This window comes from Mesoplodon mirus (genome assembly GCF_964341445.2).
Source record: "Mesoplodon mirus genome assembly, chromosome: 5".
Classification (NCBI taxonomy): Eukaryota; Metazoa; Chordata; class Mammalia; order Artiodactyla; family Ziphiidae; genus Mesoplodon; species Mesoplodon mirus.
In genome coordinates, this window is record NC_138980.1 from 18,458,229 (window position 1) to 18,472,765 (window position 14,537).

General features: G+C 43.5%; 1 protein-coding gene across 1 annotated transcript; it reads right to left on the reverse strand.

The window, feature by feature from the left end:
- Window positions 1-507: 507 nt before the first annotated feature.
- Window positions 508-3,655, reverse strand: DRD1 (dopamine receptor D1). Its single transcript, XM_082622647.1, has 2 exons — window positions 3,246-3,655; window positions 508-3,151 (listed from the first exon to the last, which is right to left on the reverse strand). The coding sequence occupies exon 2, from the start codon at window positions 2,651-2,653 to the stop codon at window positions 1,313-1,315; it is 1,341 nt and encodes a 446-aa protein (XP_082478773.1). The 5' UTR covers window positions 2,654-3,151; window positions 3,246-3,655; the 3' UTR covers window positions 508-1,312.
- Between the last annotated feature and the right edge of the window lie 10,882 nt (window positions 3,656-14,537).

The following is a 14,537-nucleotide window of genomic DNA, read 5'->3' on the forward strand; positions in this document are numbered from 1 at the left end:
CTGTTAGTTAGTATACCATTAACATTTAGACTTTTTTAAAAAATCAATTCTAAGTTCAGATTAAAGCACTACAAAAAGTAACCCCACTGAGTAGCTTGGCTGGTAAGATGGAGATGCAGGATTTGACCTTTGTCCATGGGTGAGACTGTTGTGACACACGAGTTAAGAGGAAACTCACTGTCTCCATTACACATCTCTAACCAGGACAGTCATTTATTTGGCTCAGAAAAGCTATCTGACACAGGAAATGAGAAAAGACAAAGAGGGCCAATTATTTTACATAAATACAAAGTGGCATACACTTTTTATTACCACCTAAGATCATATATTTCAAGTTGGATTCTTCTTAAGCTAACTTTTATTTCAAATATTTACAGAACTGCAAATCATTCTCCTGGAAAAGTCCTTGTCACTTAAGAAATTTTGAACACAAGAGTAGCTATGCTTTTTTAAATCTTTCAAAATATTTTTAGGAGGAAAAAAAAAGCAATAACAGCATTTGTCAATTCTCACCTCATATTTATTTGTTCCCATGAATTTTAAGGAATCATCACAACTTCTTTTTTTTTTTTCTATTAGACTTTGCTGTGTTTCTGGAAGTTATACATGAGCACTTAGACTCTCAGAGAGTCTATGTGTTTGTTTCATCGGCTTATAAAGTGCTTGTCAAATGGACAAAAATGTTATTGTAAGATTTCCGATAACTCATTCATTTACCCTATTAAATATGATAAATATAGATTTATTATAATAAATTAAAAATATCCATATAATACAATAACTAAATAAACCAATATCAACAAAGCATCAACTCTGGAAAAAAAAATCTCATTCCTACTGTAAGGCTCAATTATTTTTTAGGAATAATTTATGAAGGCATGCACCTACCTTTACAATCTGAAAACTTTGCTTGGACCAGTGTTAGCACCTGTTTGTACACAGCAAACTCAACCCTTCTCACTTCCTTCTGGGAAAGATTTAATATTTAAGTGAAGCTGTTCATTGTTGAGTCTTTGCCCTATTTCTTAAGTTCTAAGATAAGGCTCAGTTTCTAAAAATAACTTTGGAGCCAAAGACACGTCCCTTATGAGCATTCGCTTCACTTGTGCCCCTCTTGATTCGCTATGAACAACACAGAAAACACACTGGAATGTAGATTAAAATGTAGTTAGTTGTGTGTTGAGGCGAAGCAGCAGAGGAGGGCTCGCCCGACATCTGAGTCTCACCACACCTTAGTTTCTTCACAGCAAGCCCCAGAGAAGTCTCCTCTAGCTTCTGGGATGAGCATGTCTGCTAGGATTCATCTTGGAGTTCAGGTTGGGTGCTGTCCGTTTTGTGTGATGGGCTGGATCTTCTCTAGGGAGACATCAGTGTCATAGTCCAAAATGACAGATAGGGCTGGGGAGAGCTTCTCCAAGGGCTCGGCTATTCCACCCGCCTCTGCCTTCTTCAGGTCCTCAGAGGAGCCCACGGCATGTGGGATCAGATACACCAGATTGCAGTCCTTGGAGATGGAACCTCGAGGCTCGTGATGGCTGGAAAACACCACAGCCCCATTGTTATTGATGCTAACTGTCTCTATGGCATTATTCGTCGCCGGGCAAAGTCTGTAGCATCCTAAGAGGGTGGAAAATGCCTTCCGAAAATCAGCATTAAAGGCATAAATGATGGGGTTCAAGGAGGAATTAGCCCACCCAAACCACACAAACACGTCAAAGGTGATGGAATCGATGCAGAAGGGCTTGGTCTCCCCAGACCCACAGAAGGGCACCATGCAGTTCAAGATGAAGAAAGGAAGCCAACAGCACACAAACACCCCCATGATCACAGACAGAGTCTTCAGAACTTTAGTCTCTCTTTTGAAGGACATCTTAAAGGAGCTTTCCGGTTGAGAACACTCCACGGGGTTTCCGTTACCTGTAGTGGTCTGGCAGTTCTTGGCATGGACGGCTGCCCTCTCCAAGGCCGAGATGCGCCGTATTTGTTTCTGGGCGATCCTGTAGATCCTGGTGTAGGTGACAATCATGATGGCCACAGGGATGTAAAAGCTTATTAGGGAGGATGAAATAGCATATGTCCTGCTCAAGCTGGAGTCACAGTTGTTGATGGTCTTACCCAGGGAAGTGGCATTCCCATCAGAGGGGCTTGTGGGTTTCGCCTTGTGCCAGCTGAGCTGCACTGGAATGAAGGAGATGAGAACAGACAAAGTCCATGCCACGCTGATCAGAATGAAGGCTGCCTTGGGGGTCATCTTCCTCTCATACCGGAAGGGGCTAGAGATGGCCCAATACCTGTCCACGCTGATCACACAGAGGTTGAGGATGGACGCAGTGGAGCACATGATGTCAAAGGCCACCCAGATGTTACAGAAGGACCCAAAGGGCCAGAAGCCAGCGATCTCAGCCACCGCCTTCCAGGGCATGACCAAGACAGCCACCAAGAGATCCGACACGGCCAAGGAGATAACAAAGAAGTTGGTCACCTTGGACCGCAGGTGTCGGAACCTGATGACAGCAGCACAGACCAGCGTGTTCCCCAGGAGTGTGGACAGGATGAGCAGTGACAGGAAACAGGCTGTAAGGATGCGGAAGGAGAAGTCCCTCTCCACCACCATCCCGGCGCCATCCATGGTAGAGGTGTTCAGAGTCCTCATCTTCCTGAGGGAGAGTGCAGAGGGGGCTCGGACACCCCTCAAGCAGGGATTAGGGGTTGGTCAGACCTACAGGAGTCCTCGCTGGTCAGGCAGCCCCTTGCACAGCCCCACTTGCTCCCCTGGGTGGAGGATCTCACCAGCATTCCATTAGAGGGCTGCAGCAATTGTGTGGCAGGAGCCTGCCCTTGGCAGTCCAAATCAGCCCCTTGGAAGGTCCCTCTTGCTCTCTACAACTGTCTTCTGACTCCCTTGCTCCAATTCACTGTCACGGGGACCAGTTGGCCCTTCAATGCCCCATGGAAAGCACTGGCTTTTTAGCATATTCTAAGCTATCAATCCAGAGACTCCCAGTCTTCTGACGAGCTAGTCAATTGTCATCACATTTCAGGGCTGTTGTATTTCTGGTGGTGACAGAGAATTCTCCCCTTCTGAGGCGCAGCTGAAAATACATGCCTTGCTCCTCCAAGCCCCTGGCTCTACACCAGCTCCCCCAAAGCTCTAGAAAGCAAAGAGAAAGCAAAGGACGTTTGCCAAGATAAGCAGATCGCATTTTTACTGTCAAGCCCAATCCAACCCCCTCTGAGCCACCTACCTTGCCTTGGGGTTGTCTCTCTCCAAGCCCCCAGGAGCTCGGGGAGAGCGGGCTTCTCGAGGCGCCCGGGAGGCACGCCTCAGTCCTACCCTGCGCGCGCAGCCGGGGTTCTGCTCCCGATGCGCAAAAGTCGCCGGAGCGGGTTTGGGAAAAGGATCCTGGGCCAGGTCCACAGAGAGCTGGCGCTGCCCCCACTGTCTCCAATGACTGGAGATGACTGGAGATTGTTCAAAGCGGACGAGACCCCGGAAAAATGCTCCCGGACGCTTGGAGCCTCCTTGAGAGAGGACACCCCCAGTATTAGTCACCTGGGCAGCTTCTTTGCTTCCCTTCTCCGGAAAACGAGCGCCCGGGCGCCCCTCGAGTGGCCTCTGGTCCCTCGGGGAAGAGCCCTGCGCCTTCCCGCGGAACTGCCCGCTACCTCCCAAGGAGCCCGTGGGAACACGAGGCAGGGAAAGCCGAGCTGGCACCGGCGGGCGCACGGGCTGGCCAGGTTCCCTCGGGGCACAGCCCACCCCCCTGCGTCCCCTCCCCTGCCCTGGAGGCGGACTTCGTTTGACAGGCAGAGTTACAGGCGACAGCCCCACGTGGTTCCCCCGGTTGGTGCCGCGGGCGAAAGGGGTGGGGGACGCCCAGGTGAGCGCTCGCCCGCAACCGGGTTACCCCGCCGAACCCCGGGCCCCCGGCACTCGGGACAGCACCCGACAGGGGCCCGCGAGAAAAGACCCGATGTTAAAACCTCAAGTGAGCCCGAGTCTCCGGAAAGCAAAGCTCCGCCCGACACTCAGCGCCTCCTGGGGTCAACCCGAAGACCTTCCCAAAGACCAAACGGAAGCAGGGACCGCGCTCACTCTCCCACGGACACCAACCACTAGAACAGCGCGCCCAGGTCCGACAGGCGCTGCCTCCAAGTGCCCCCCAACTAGGGTGAGATGTGCCCTGAGGGCGCCTCTACTCACCGCTCGCCGGGAGGGCTCCGCGCAACAGCGCGCCTGGCCGGTGCGCTCCGCTGCGCCCAGAAGGCGCTCACTTCGCGCTCAGCTGGGGTAGCGGGCTCGTCCACGGCTGCGGTCAAGGCCGGACTGCAGCCAGTGCCCAGCGCCCGGCGAGCGCCCCAACCCCAGAGCCAGGAGCTCAGCGGGCCCGGGGCGCCCTCTGCCGGCGGTTTTGGCTTCCAGCGCCCCTACTGCGCTCTTTCAGGCACCAATCTCACCGGTATGGGCTCCAGCATCCACGCGGGACCCGCGCCTGGACCCAGTCTTCCCTGACTATGACCGCCAGAACCTGGGAAAGAGGACTCCTCTGCTTGAAATCCCCTAAAAACCGACAAAGGTGAAAATTTTTCTTTTGCTAGCACTGCATTCATTGAGCCACTGTATTTTCCTGAGCCTCACTACGTACCAAGAGCGACAGGGTAAGCAAGATGCAAGCCTTACTCTCAAAGAGTAAACCAGAGAGAACTGGCAGTTACTGAGCGGCGTCTGGGTCCCAGGCACACGCCTTATGCCGTCCACTCTTTAAAGAATCCCTCCTCATAAGCCTCCTCATCTTCACTTTGCCAGAGTGGAAAATCAGGTTCAAAAAACTACCCAAAGTTGCAGAGTTAATGAGGGTGCCAGCTGCCTGACTCCCACCTGCGTGTTCTTTTCACCTACACGCCACTGCCTACTGGGAACTCTGAGTCTAGTGCGGGATCCGGCGAACTAATTACCCACAGAGCTAAAATAGAGGAAAGGACAAGATGGAAGCAAGAAGGCCCGGTGGAGATGATTGTCCCTGAGCCCCTCCCCTGCTGCCCTGGGCAATGCCCCACAGGACAGACTTCACAGCTGTAAATGGCGCGATCACCGCGCCTTGCCGTGCCTTCCTAGGCGTGGGGAAGATAAGCAAGCAGTTTCCATGTCAGACTGCCAGGCTTCCTGTCCCTACCCTGCCGCTGCTGGCTGCATGTGCCCCCTATCCTCTCTGAGCTTGGTTTCTTCCCCTGTAAATGGTGATGACATAACAGGATTGTTATAAGTATTAAATGAGATGATGTTTATACAGGGCTTGGCGCGGAGCCTAGGACCCAGTCAGCCCTTTCCAGGTAGGCACCCCTGAGGGCTCGTTAGAAAACCTACATAGTCTTATCTCCTTGAGAACCTCGCACCGCACTGGAAGCCACAATTTTCTCTGTAAAAACCCTGACCCTAAGTAATAATTCCATTCAATTAGCCAGTTCAAACTGCACCTTGATTTTAAATGAAAGAACTGCATTACAGACAGCAGACCCTCCTGTGCCTCTGTTACCAGCTCTGTTCTTCCACCCTCAGCCCTACTGTCACACATATTGACACCATGGGTCATGCATGAGTCATGGTCACAGATACAATTTTTGCCACAAACCTGCCCAAAGAACCACATGCTTAGAGAGTCTTAAAGCCATGCTTAACATAATACTTCCAGATCATTTTCCTTAAGGTAGTCATTCCCCAAGCTTCCTGGCTTTATTGCATTTTTCTCTCCCTTTTACTAACAAACACAAGTGAAAGAATATGCTTCTGGTTCAAGACAGTCATGTCAGCCTTAATGTTTAACTCCGCACATTCTACCCACCCATCCTGGAGTGTTTCCACTGCAATTACCCAGAAATACACAGGTAGCGGAAATTCAGCATTAACCCTGGAAGGCAGGAAAGATTAGGGATGGGGGTCCTTTCTCCAGGATAAAAGGCAGATAGGACTGAACTGAAGGAGGGAGGTCTCCCTGGGATTTTTCATCTGGAAAGAAACCCCAAAAGTACACACTACAAGATGGGGGTAACAGGGCCTGAAGGCCAGAACAAGGCCAATTTGAGGGGTAAAATGTCTGTCTAATGATTCCCCTGAGAAATACCACCAATGCCCGAGTCCTCCCAGAGTCAATAATCCTGGCACTGCCCTGCCCACTGCTCTTTATATTAAAGCCCCGTGACAACCGGTCTGATCTCAGGTGGCATCACATTCAATGAAACACAGTTCAACAGCCAAAAAATATTTGACATGAAATTTAAATATGAACCGAAACCTCGTTGGCGGGAAATGACGTTCATAACACATTTTGTATCCTTGTTTCTCTCAAGCTCAGCAGCTGCTCCAAAAAAAAAAAAAAAAAAAAAAAGACTTTTTTCTTTGCTTGAAAAATTCCCTAAATTCTTTCCAAACTATCCCACACTGACCTGTGTTTTTTTCTCTCAACTCATTCACCTGATAGGTCTAGGTGATCAAATCAGCATATATCACTTTTGTACTGGTTGAGAGGTATTTCTTGTACAAGTAAATTTCTGCCATTTTTACTTTTAGAGCATCCAATTTCCTCCTTACCCATAACATTAAAAAAAAGAAAAAAGCTCAGGAATGCAGCTACAGAAGGAGGGAAGTCTCTGTGAACACCTAACAGGATAATTTTGTTTCCTGTCACTTAAAAAACAAAAGAGTGGGACAATTTCTTACGATTCCAAGACAGACCCTTGAGTTCTCTTTCTGGCAAACTTAGGTCACTGATTTTTGAACGTCATTGCTGAGCGAACAGGAAAAAGTAAAATGTAGCTTAAATCTCAGGGTTTTCTTCACGTTGCAGAGTGTGAATTTCAGACGAACTTAACAGTTTGGCTAGAGGTTTGGGGTTTTTTCCATATTTTCTCTCTTGAAGCCCAGGTGAAACAAAACTTTCCATTTTGTTCTGTAAAAATCTCCCCCACAAACATCAGGAACCGAATATAAATGCAAGCAGGTATTAGCATTAGATCATGCTGGGAATGTAAACACTAACACAAAAGCACATTTGTTTCCCAAATTGGCAGGTCTTTTAAGCTGTATGGTGATTTATGCACTGCAGGGAGGGGGAAGTTAAACTGATGCTTTTCAACAAATTTTTATTGGAGTTTGTAAAAGTAAATGAATACAGAAGGCACACAGGGGAGCTTAAGCTCATAAAAGACTAAATAAAACAACTGACCTGTCAAGAATAACAAATGAAATATTTGGGAGGCTTTAGGATTTTTAAAGCTAATTTTATACCCAAAATGATTGCTTATAATGTTAGTGAAAAGAGATAAAGCTTGGCTGACCTTGACTGAGTAACTAGAATGCTTGTTTTAGACCATAAATATAACCTCTGAAATTCCTGATCCCATGTTGGATTTTCTTCTCCTGTAAGCTTATTATATGATTCAAAAATCAACACTATTAAAATTTTTTAAATCTACAAATATCACTTTGAGTAGAGGTTGAGAGGTAGTCCAGCATGCATAATGTGTGTTTGTTATTGTTGTGCCTGTTCTTGGTTCGTTTTTTCCTTTTCCTCATTTTCTGACTTCTGTAGATTTACCTGAGTAGTTTTTTATGATTTCTTTTTATCTCCTTCATTGCCTTAGTTTCTATAATTCTTCGTTTTGCTATTTTCATGGTTGCTTTAGTGTTTACATAGTATACATGTGAAGATATATAAGATATAGGTACAGATATACAGCGTTTTGCTGCATTTCACAGATATTGCATGTTTTACAAACTGAAGGTTTGTGGCAACTCAGTTCCAGCAAGTCTGTCGGTGCCATTCTTCTAACAGTGTTTGATCACTTTGTGTCTCTGTGTCAGATTTTGGTAATTCTTGTAATGTTTCAAGGTTTTTCATTATGATTATATTTGTTATGGTATGTGTGATCAGTGAAGGCTCAGATGAGGGTTACCATTTTTTAGCAATAAAGTATTTTTTAATTAAGGTATGTGCGGTGCTGTTTTAGACATAATGCTATTGCACACTTAACAGACTACAGTATAGTGTAAACGTAACTTTCATATGCACTGGGAAACCAAAAATTCATGTGACGCATTTTATGGCAATATTCACTTTATTGTGGTGGTCTGGAACTAAACCCACTAAACCCACAATAACTCTGAGTATGCCTCTATACATCTTATATCAGACATATGTATGATATATATTATAGATCTATGTAAGGTATAGATTATGTCATATCTTATACAACTTTCTCACAGACTATCTTCAAGTGATTTGATACCATTTTGTGTATAGTTAAGAACCTTACAATAGTATTTTTCCACGTCTGCCCTCTCAATCTTTATGCTGTTTTTGTCATACATTTTACTTCTATACATGATATAAATTCCAGAATACATTGTTATAATTTTTCTTTAAATAGTCAGTTATCTGCAGCACTATTTACAATATCCAAGACATGGAAACAACCTAAATGTCCATCAACAGATGAATGGATAAAGAAGATGTGGTATAAATATATATATATATATATATATATATATATATATATATACCCAATAGAATACTACTTAATTATAAAAAATACCATTTACAGCAATATGGATGGACCTAGAGATTATCTAGAGAAAGACAAATACCATATGATATCACTTATATGTGGAATCTAAAATATGACACAAATGAACTTATCTATGAAACAGAAACAGACTCACAGACATAGAGAACAGACTTGTGGTTGCCAAGGGGGGTGGGGGCAGACTGAAAGTTTGGGATTAGCAGATGCAAGCTATTGTACATAGAATGGATAAACAACAATGTTCTACTATATAGCACAGGGAACTGTATTCAATATCCTGTGATAAACTATAATGGAAAAGAATATGAAAAAGAATATATATATACGTGTATAACTGAATCACTTTGCTGTACAGCAGAAATTAACACAATATTGTAAATCAACTATACTTCAATAAAATAAATTTTAAATAAATAAATGGCCAATTATCTTGTAAAGATATTTAAATAATAAGAAAGAACTATTATATATTGACCTGTATAGTTACCTATGTACCACTTCTGATGATCTTCATTCTTCTGTAACTAGATCCATATTTTCATCTGGTATCATCTTTCTGCTTGAAGGATGATCTTTAACTTTTCCTGTAGTACAGATCTGCTGGGGATGATTCTTTCAGCTTTTATATCTCTGAAAAGTCTTTAATTTGCCTTCGTTTTTTAAAGATATTTTTACTAGGGATAGAATACTGGATTGATGGATTTTTCCTTTTAGTGTTTTAAAAGCTTGGACCACAGTTGCCTTACTTGCATTGTTTCCAGTGGGAAATTTGATGTCACCTTCATCTTTGTCCTTCTATATGGAACACATCTTTTTTCCTCTGGCTACTTTTAAGATTTTTTTTTATCATTGATTTTGATCAATTTAATCATGATGTACTTTAGTGTAGTTTTCTTCAAATCCTTGATGTTCTAGGGATTTGTTGAGATTCTTAGATATGTGGTTTTACAGTTTTTGTCAAATTTGAAAAAATTGACAATTATTTTTTTCTGTCTCCCCTTTTCTCATTTTCTTCAGGTTCTTCAATTATATGTATATCAGACTACTTGGGGTTGGTCTACAACTCACTGATGCTTATTCTATTTTATTTCCTCTCTTTTCTCTGCATTTTCATTTCGGATAGTTTCTGTTGCTATATCCTTGAGTTCACTAATATTTTTTCTTTTTCACTGTCTAATCTGTTGTTAATCACATCCAGTGAATTTTCTATCTCAAGTTTTGTAGTTTTCTTCTCTAGAAGTTCATTTTGTGTCTTTTTTACATCTCCCATGTTTCTATTTAACATTCTGAATGTATGAAATATAGTTATAATAAGAGTTTCACTGTCCCTCTTTGCTAATTCCAACCTCTGTGTCAGTTCAATTGATTGCTTTTACTTATGATGGGTTGCATTTATCCAATTCTTTTCATCCATGGTAGTTTTTGACTGGATGCCATATATTGTGAATTTTATCTTGTTGGGTACTGGATCTTTTTATATTCCTACAAATATTCTTGAGCTTTGTTCAAGAACACATTTAAATTACTTAAAAACAATTTTATCCTATCAGGTGTTTGCTTTGAAGACTTGTTATGTAGAACAAGAGCAGTGTTTAGTCTGGGACTAATTATTTTCCATGACTGGGGCAAGATTCTTCTGTGTACTCTACCCAATGCCCTGTGAATTATGAGGTTTTCCAGTCTGGCTGGAGGCAACAAGCACTGTTCCTATAATCTTCAACTCCCATTTCCTCACATCATATACTGATTAGTTTCCTGCTGAATACTCTAAGGGACTCTGAAAATCTCTGGAGCTCTCTCTCTCTCTCTCTCTCTCTCTCTCTCTCCCTCTCTCTCTTTCTACCCCCCGCCCCAGGTCTCTCCTTTCCAGTACTCTGTTCTGTGACCTCTAGCTGCCTTGGTGTCTCTGGACTCTCAATTCTGTCTCCTCAACTCCAGGAGTCCACCAGACTCCACCTCTGCTACCCTTCCCCACACCATGACCTGGAAATTCTCTTGAGTCAGTAAGCTGGGGCAGTTGTAAGGCTCACCTCACTTGGTTCCCTGCTCTGAGGGATCACCGTCCTTTATTGTATGATGTCCAGTATATTGGAAACCATCGTTTCATATATTCTGCCCATTTTGTTGCTTGTTTCAGATCAATCCAGTCCCTATTACTCCATCCTGTCTGGAAATAGAAGTCTCAACTTTTATTTTTATTTATTTATTTATTTATTTATTTGCGGTACGTGGGCCTCCCAATGCCGTGGCCTCTCCCGCTGCGGAGTACAGCCTCCGGACGCACAGGCTCAGTAGCCATGGCTCACAGGTCCAGCCGCTCCGCGGCATGTGGGATCTTCCTGGACCAGGGCACTAACCCATGTCCGCTGCATCGACAGGTGGACTCTCAACCACTGCACCACCAGGGAAGCCCCTTTATCTTTTTTTTTTTTTTTAAGTCTCAACTTTTAAAATTTTAAGTCTAAAAAGGCAAAGGAATCAAGCCAGAAAGGGAAATTGGAGTTGGAAATGAAGATTGATTCAGCAATACTGATTTTCTTCTGTTTTTTTTTTTTTTTTCTTTTAACATCTCCAAACTGCTACTGGCCCATGGCTCTGGACTGCCACAGGAACCAAATCTAGCCCTGGCCCACCTATATTATGACTCCAGTGTCCTCCCTCTTCCTCCATCTAAATCCCTCAGTCTTGAGAGGTATATGGAGTCAGTTTGGCCCAACCTGGCCTTCTGGGGTTGTGGACAGAGTCAATTCTCTGAGAAGAGATGGAATGGTTACAAATGCCATCATGCATTCCATAAATATTTCTTGAGTGCCTATTATTGGCCAGGTACTTTTCTAGGTGCTGGAACCACAACACTGTACAAAACAAACATTCCTGTCCTCGTAGCATTTATATTCCTGTGCTAAATGATAAATGTCTTTTGTACAACACAATATAGAATTGCCATGAGTTTCAATTTTGTTGAAAAAAAATGAATGCTTTTACTGGCAAAATCATAACCTAAGCTAAGATAAACTATGGGCTCATTCAGAAAAATTGTTTACACTGTGTAAATATAGAATCTATTTAAGTCACCTTGGAGAGTCTTCTTTAGGCCATTTACAGAAAACACAAAGCCCAGGGGAGAGACTTTGCAGAAAAAAATGCTGAAGCAGGCTCTTGAGGCTGTAAATCAATATTCTGTGAAGACACAAAAGATGCTAATTCGTCTGTTGGGCCTATGGGATAATTTATGATTAGAGGACCCCAGAGAGCATCCTTCAATTCACAAAAGAATTCATGAGCTGAGGCCTTTCCTCCCAGCCTATCTCTGCCATTGGTTAAGTTACTGTCCCTCTTGACAACGTAATCACTGGTCAATCTAAACCCCCAGCTTCACGTGTCCCAATTCTGCGAGAAGGTCGCATGGGGCTGCAGTGGAAAGAAATTGAGTCAGACAGACCTGGATTTGAACATTGACTCTACTATTATAATAGCTAGCTGTGGGAACTTAGTTAAGTTTCTTCACCTCTCTGACCTCTTTTTTCTACCCTTTGAAAATGCAAATACTACTATTTACCATGCAAGGCTGTTAAGAAGATTAAATGAGATTCTGTCTATGAAATATCAGGTACGTAGACAAAGATCAGGAAATGTTACCTCGCTTTACATTCTGTCCTAGCAAAGGCTGTTCGTCATGCATCTTTTGTTGGGTTTACCAGCCCAGCACCGATTTCACCTTCTCCTGGTAAAAACATCCAAGATTTGGGAGAGTTGGGGCAGGGGGGCTGGTTACCTGTTCCTTACTGACTACATTCTAGTGGTCTGATAAGGTAGACTGCCCCTCTGTAGCTAAGAGGATGGACACATGACCTGAGGATGTTTCCCCCCTGAGACTTGAATCTTACACAGAGTGACAAAGAGACTGAAAACATTTGGCTGTCACTCATCCCATCAGCATCACCTTGACCAGATTGCTTCTGTTGTGAGACTATCCCTATAACTCTTCCTTCCAGGACCCTGGGTGCTCTGCTCTCTGTCGATTCCCAAGCCTGTTTCTATGGCCTCCCCTTCACACACTGTATCCTTTCCAGGGAATTTCCTTTTGCTTAGGTTAGCCATAGTGAATTTCTGCTTACAACCAGATAGCTCTATTTGATCGGCAGAATAAAAAGGAAAAAAAAAAACATGTTTCATGTTTTATTTGGATTCAAATCAACTAGAGCCACCATTTTTACTTGCCTAGCCAGCAAGGAGACAAATTATACATAGAGGTCTCAGGATTTTTCCTAACTAACGAAAGAGCCTATTTAATTTGTAGAGTGATGAGTCCTCCCAATGACTTATTTCATTTATAGCCTTCATTCCCTATAACCAAGATATTCAACAGATTAAATGAACAATACAATGCATTACCTGCTTCTAGTGGGAAACACCCTGCCCCTGATCTCTAGAGTTGCTCTGGCCACCTCCACGTGGCATCCTTGGGGCCAGCATGCACTCAATGCCCACATTTTGGACACTGGGATTTACCTGATTGGCTACTTCTCCAAAGAGTAAAGCACCTTTCCCAGCTTCAGGAATGTAGATAGGGGGACCAAGGGTGACTTCCCAGAAGAGACAACACCTAATCTGATCTTAAAAGAAAGGAAGGAAATAATCCAGATGAGGAAGGAGGGAAAGGTATGTTTGACAGAGGGGACAATATATGTGAGTGATGGTGATGGGAGAGGGGGCGGGGAATGATGAGAGATGAAGTTGGAAGATTGGAAGAAATATAAAGAGGAGGGCCCACCTCTGCTTTGGAAACTCAAGCAATTTTAAGGTCAATATCCTTTTATTTAGAGGCTTATTGGGGGGGGGTCTCAAATATAACCAACAGGGCTTGTGTTCATGGGGCAGAGAAACTAGAGGCAGAAGCCCCCCGTATCTCAGTGGCTCCAATTTGGAAGAGATAGGGAACATGGAGAAGGGTCCAGAGAATGGTCAACAACCTTGCAGATGGAATCCTGGGGGCCTCTTTAAAAAGTTTCCTCTCCATACCACCTATAAGTTGTGTGGCCCCAGTCTCCAGCCACCCACTTCTCTGGAACTACTGTATCACCAACTGCTTACTCAACATCTCCACCAGGTCATCATAATTGTGTCCTTTATTAAACTCATCATCTTCCTCCTTGCTGCTCCTCTTGTGATTCTTCTCTTGGTGACAGACACCTCTCCTCTCCCAGATACAACAATGGAAGCCAACACATTACCTGATGTCTTTATTCCCTTCTTCTTCCCATTTAAAATCATACACTCTTTTTTATTCTTCTTCTGAGATCCATGGCAACATCTGCTCCTTTCTCTTTGTTTCCAAAACTACTGTTCTAATCCAGGTCTCAATATTTCTGACTTGGTTAATGCAACCAGCCTCCCAATAATCATCCCAGTATATGCCTTAATGAGTTGTTAGGTCATGGGTTTATGTCTCTAGTCTTCAGAGACACCTTGTGAAATGGAATTAGTAGGGATGAGAAGAACCTTTAATTGCTCCTCCCATGTTCCTACCTGATGCTACTGGATATGGTAGCAAATAGTATACATTACTTGTCCTTTTCTTTAAAATATATTATTTCTGTATATGTTCTATTGGCTCTTAGATTTCTTTAAGCATCACCTTATTGGATTCAATTCTAGCAAAAGGAATTCTATTTGCCGCTTTTCAAAAGAAGCCCTCCTAATTACAAGCAAAGGAACAACAACAAAAAAAGTTGGTGTAGTGGCACTTGGAGATAAAATCCTAAACAGTACAGCCTTTTGGGAAAAAAGTTTAGATAAATTTGGAGGCAGAAAACATTTAAAAAGAATAAAACCCAGTTCTCTGTTTAGAAAACAGCAAGGGCCCTCAATTGTCCATAAAAGTCTCTTTGGAGGTACCTGGACTCAGGGTCTTTCCTGTTGAATGCGCTTTTAATCTCTCAAGGATTTTCATAGTG

What these genes read in the sequence shown, in the direction of transcription:
- DRD1 (XM_082622647.1), bottom strand. Translation starts at nt 2,653, where the DNA reads ATGAGGACTCTGAACACCTCTACCATGGATGGCGCCGGGATGGTGGTG.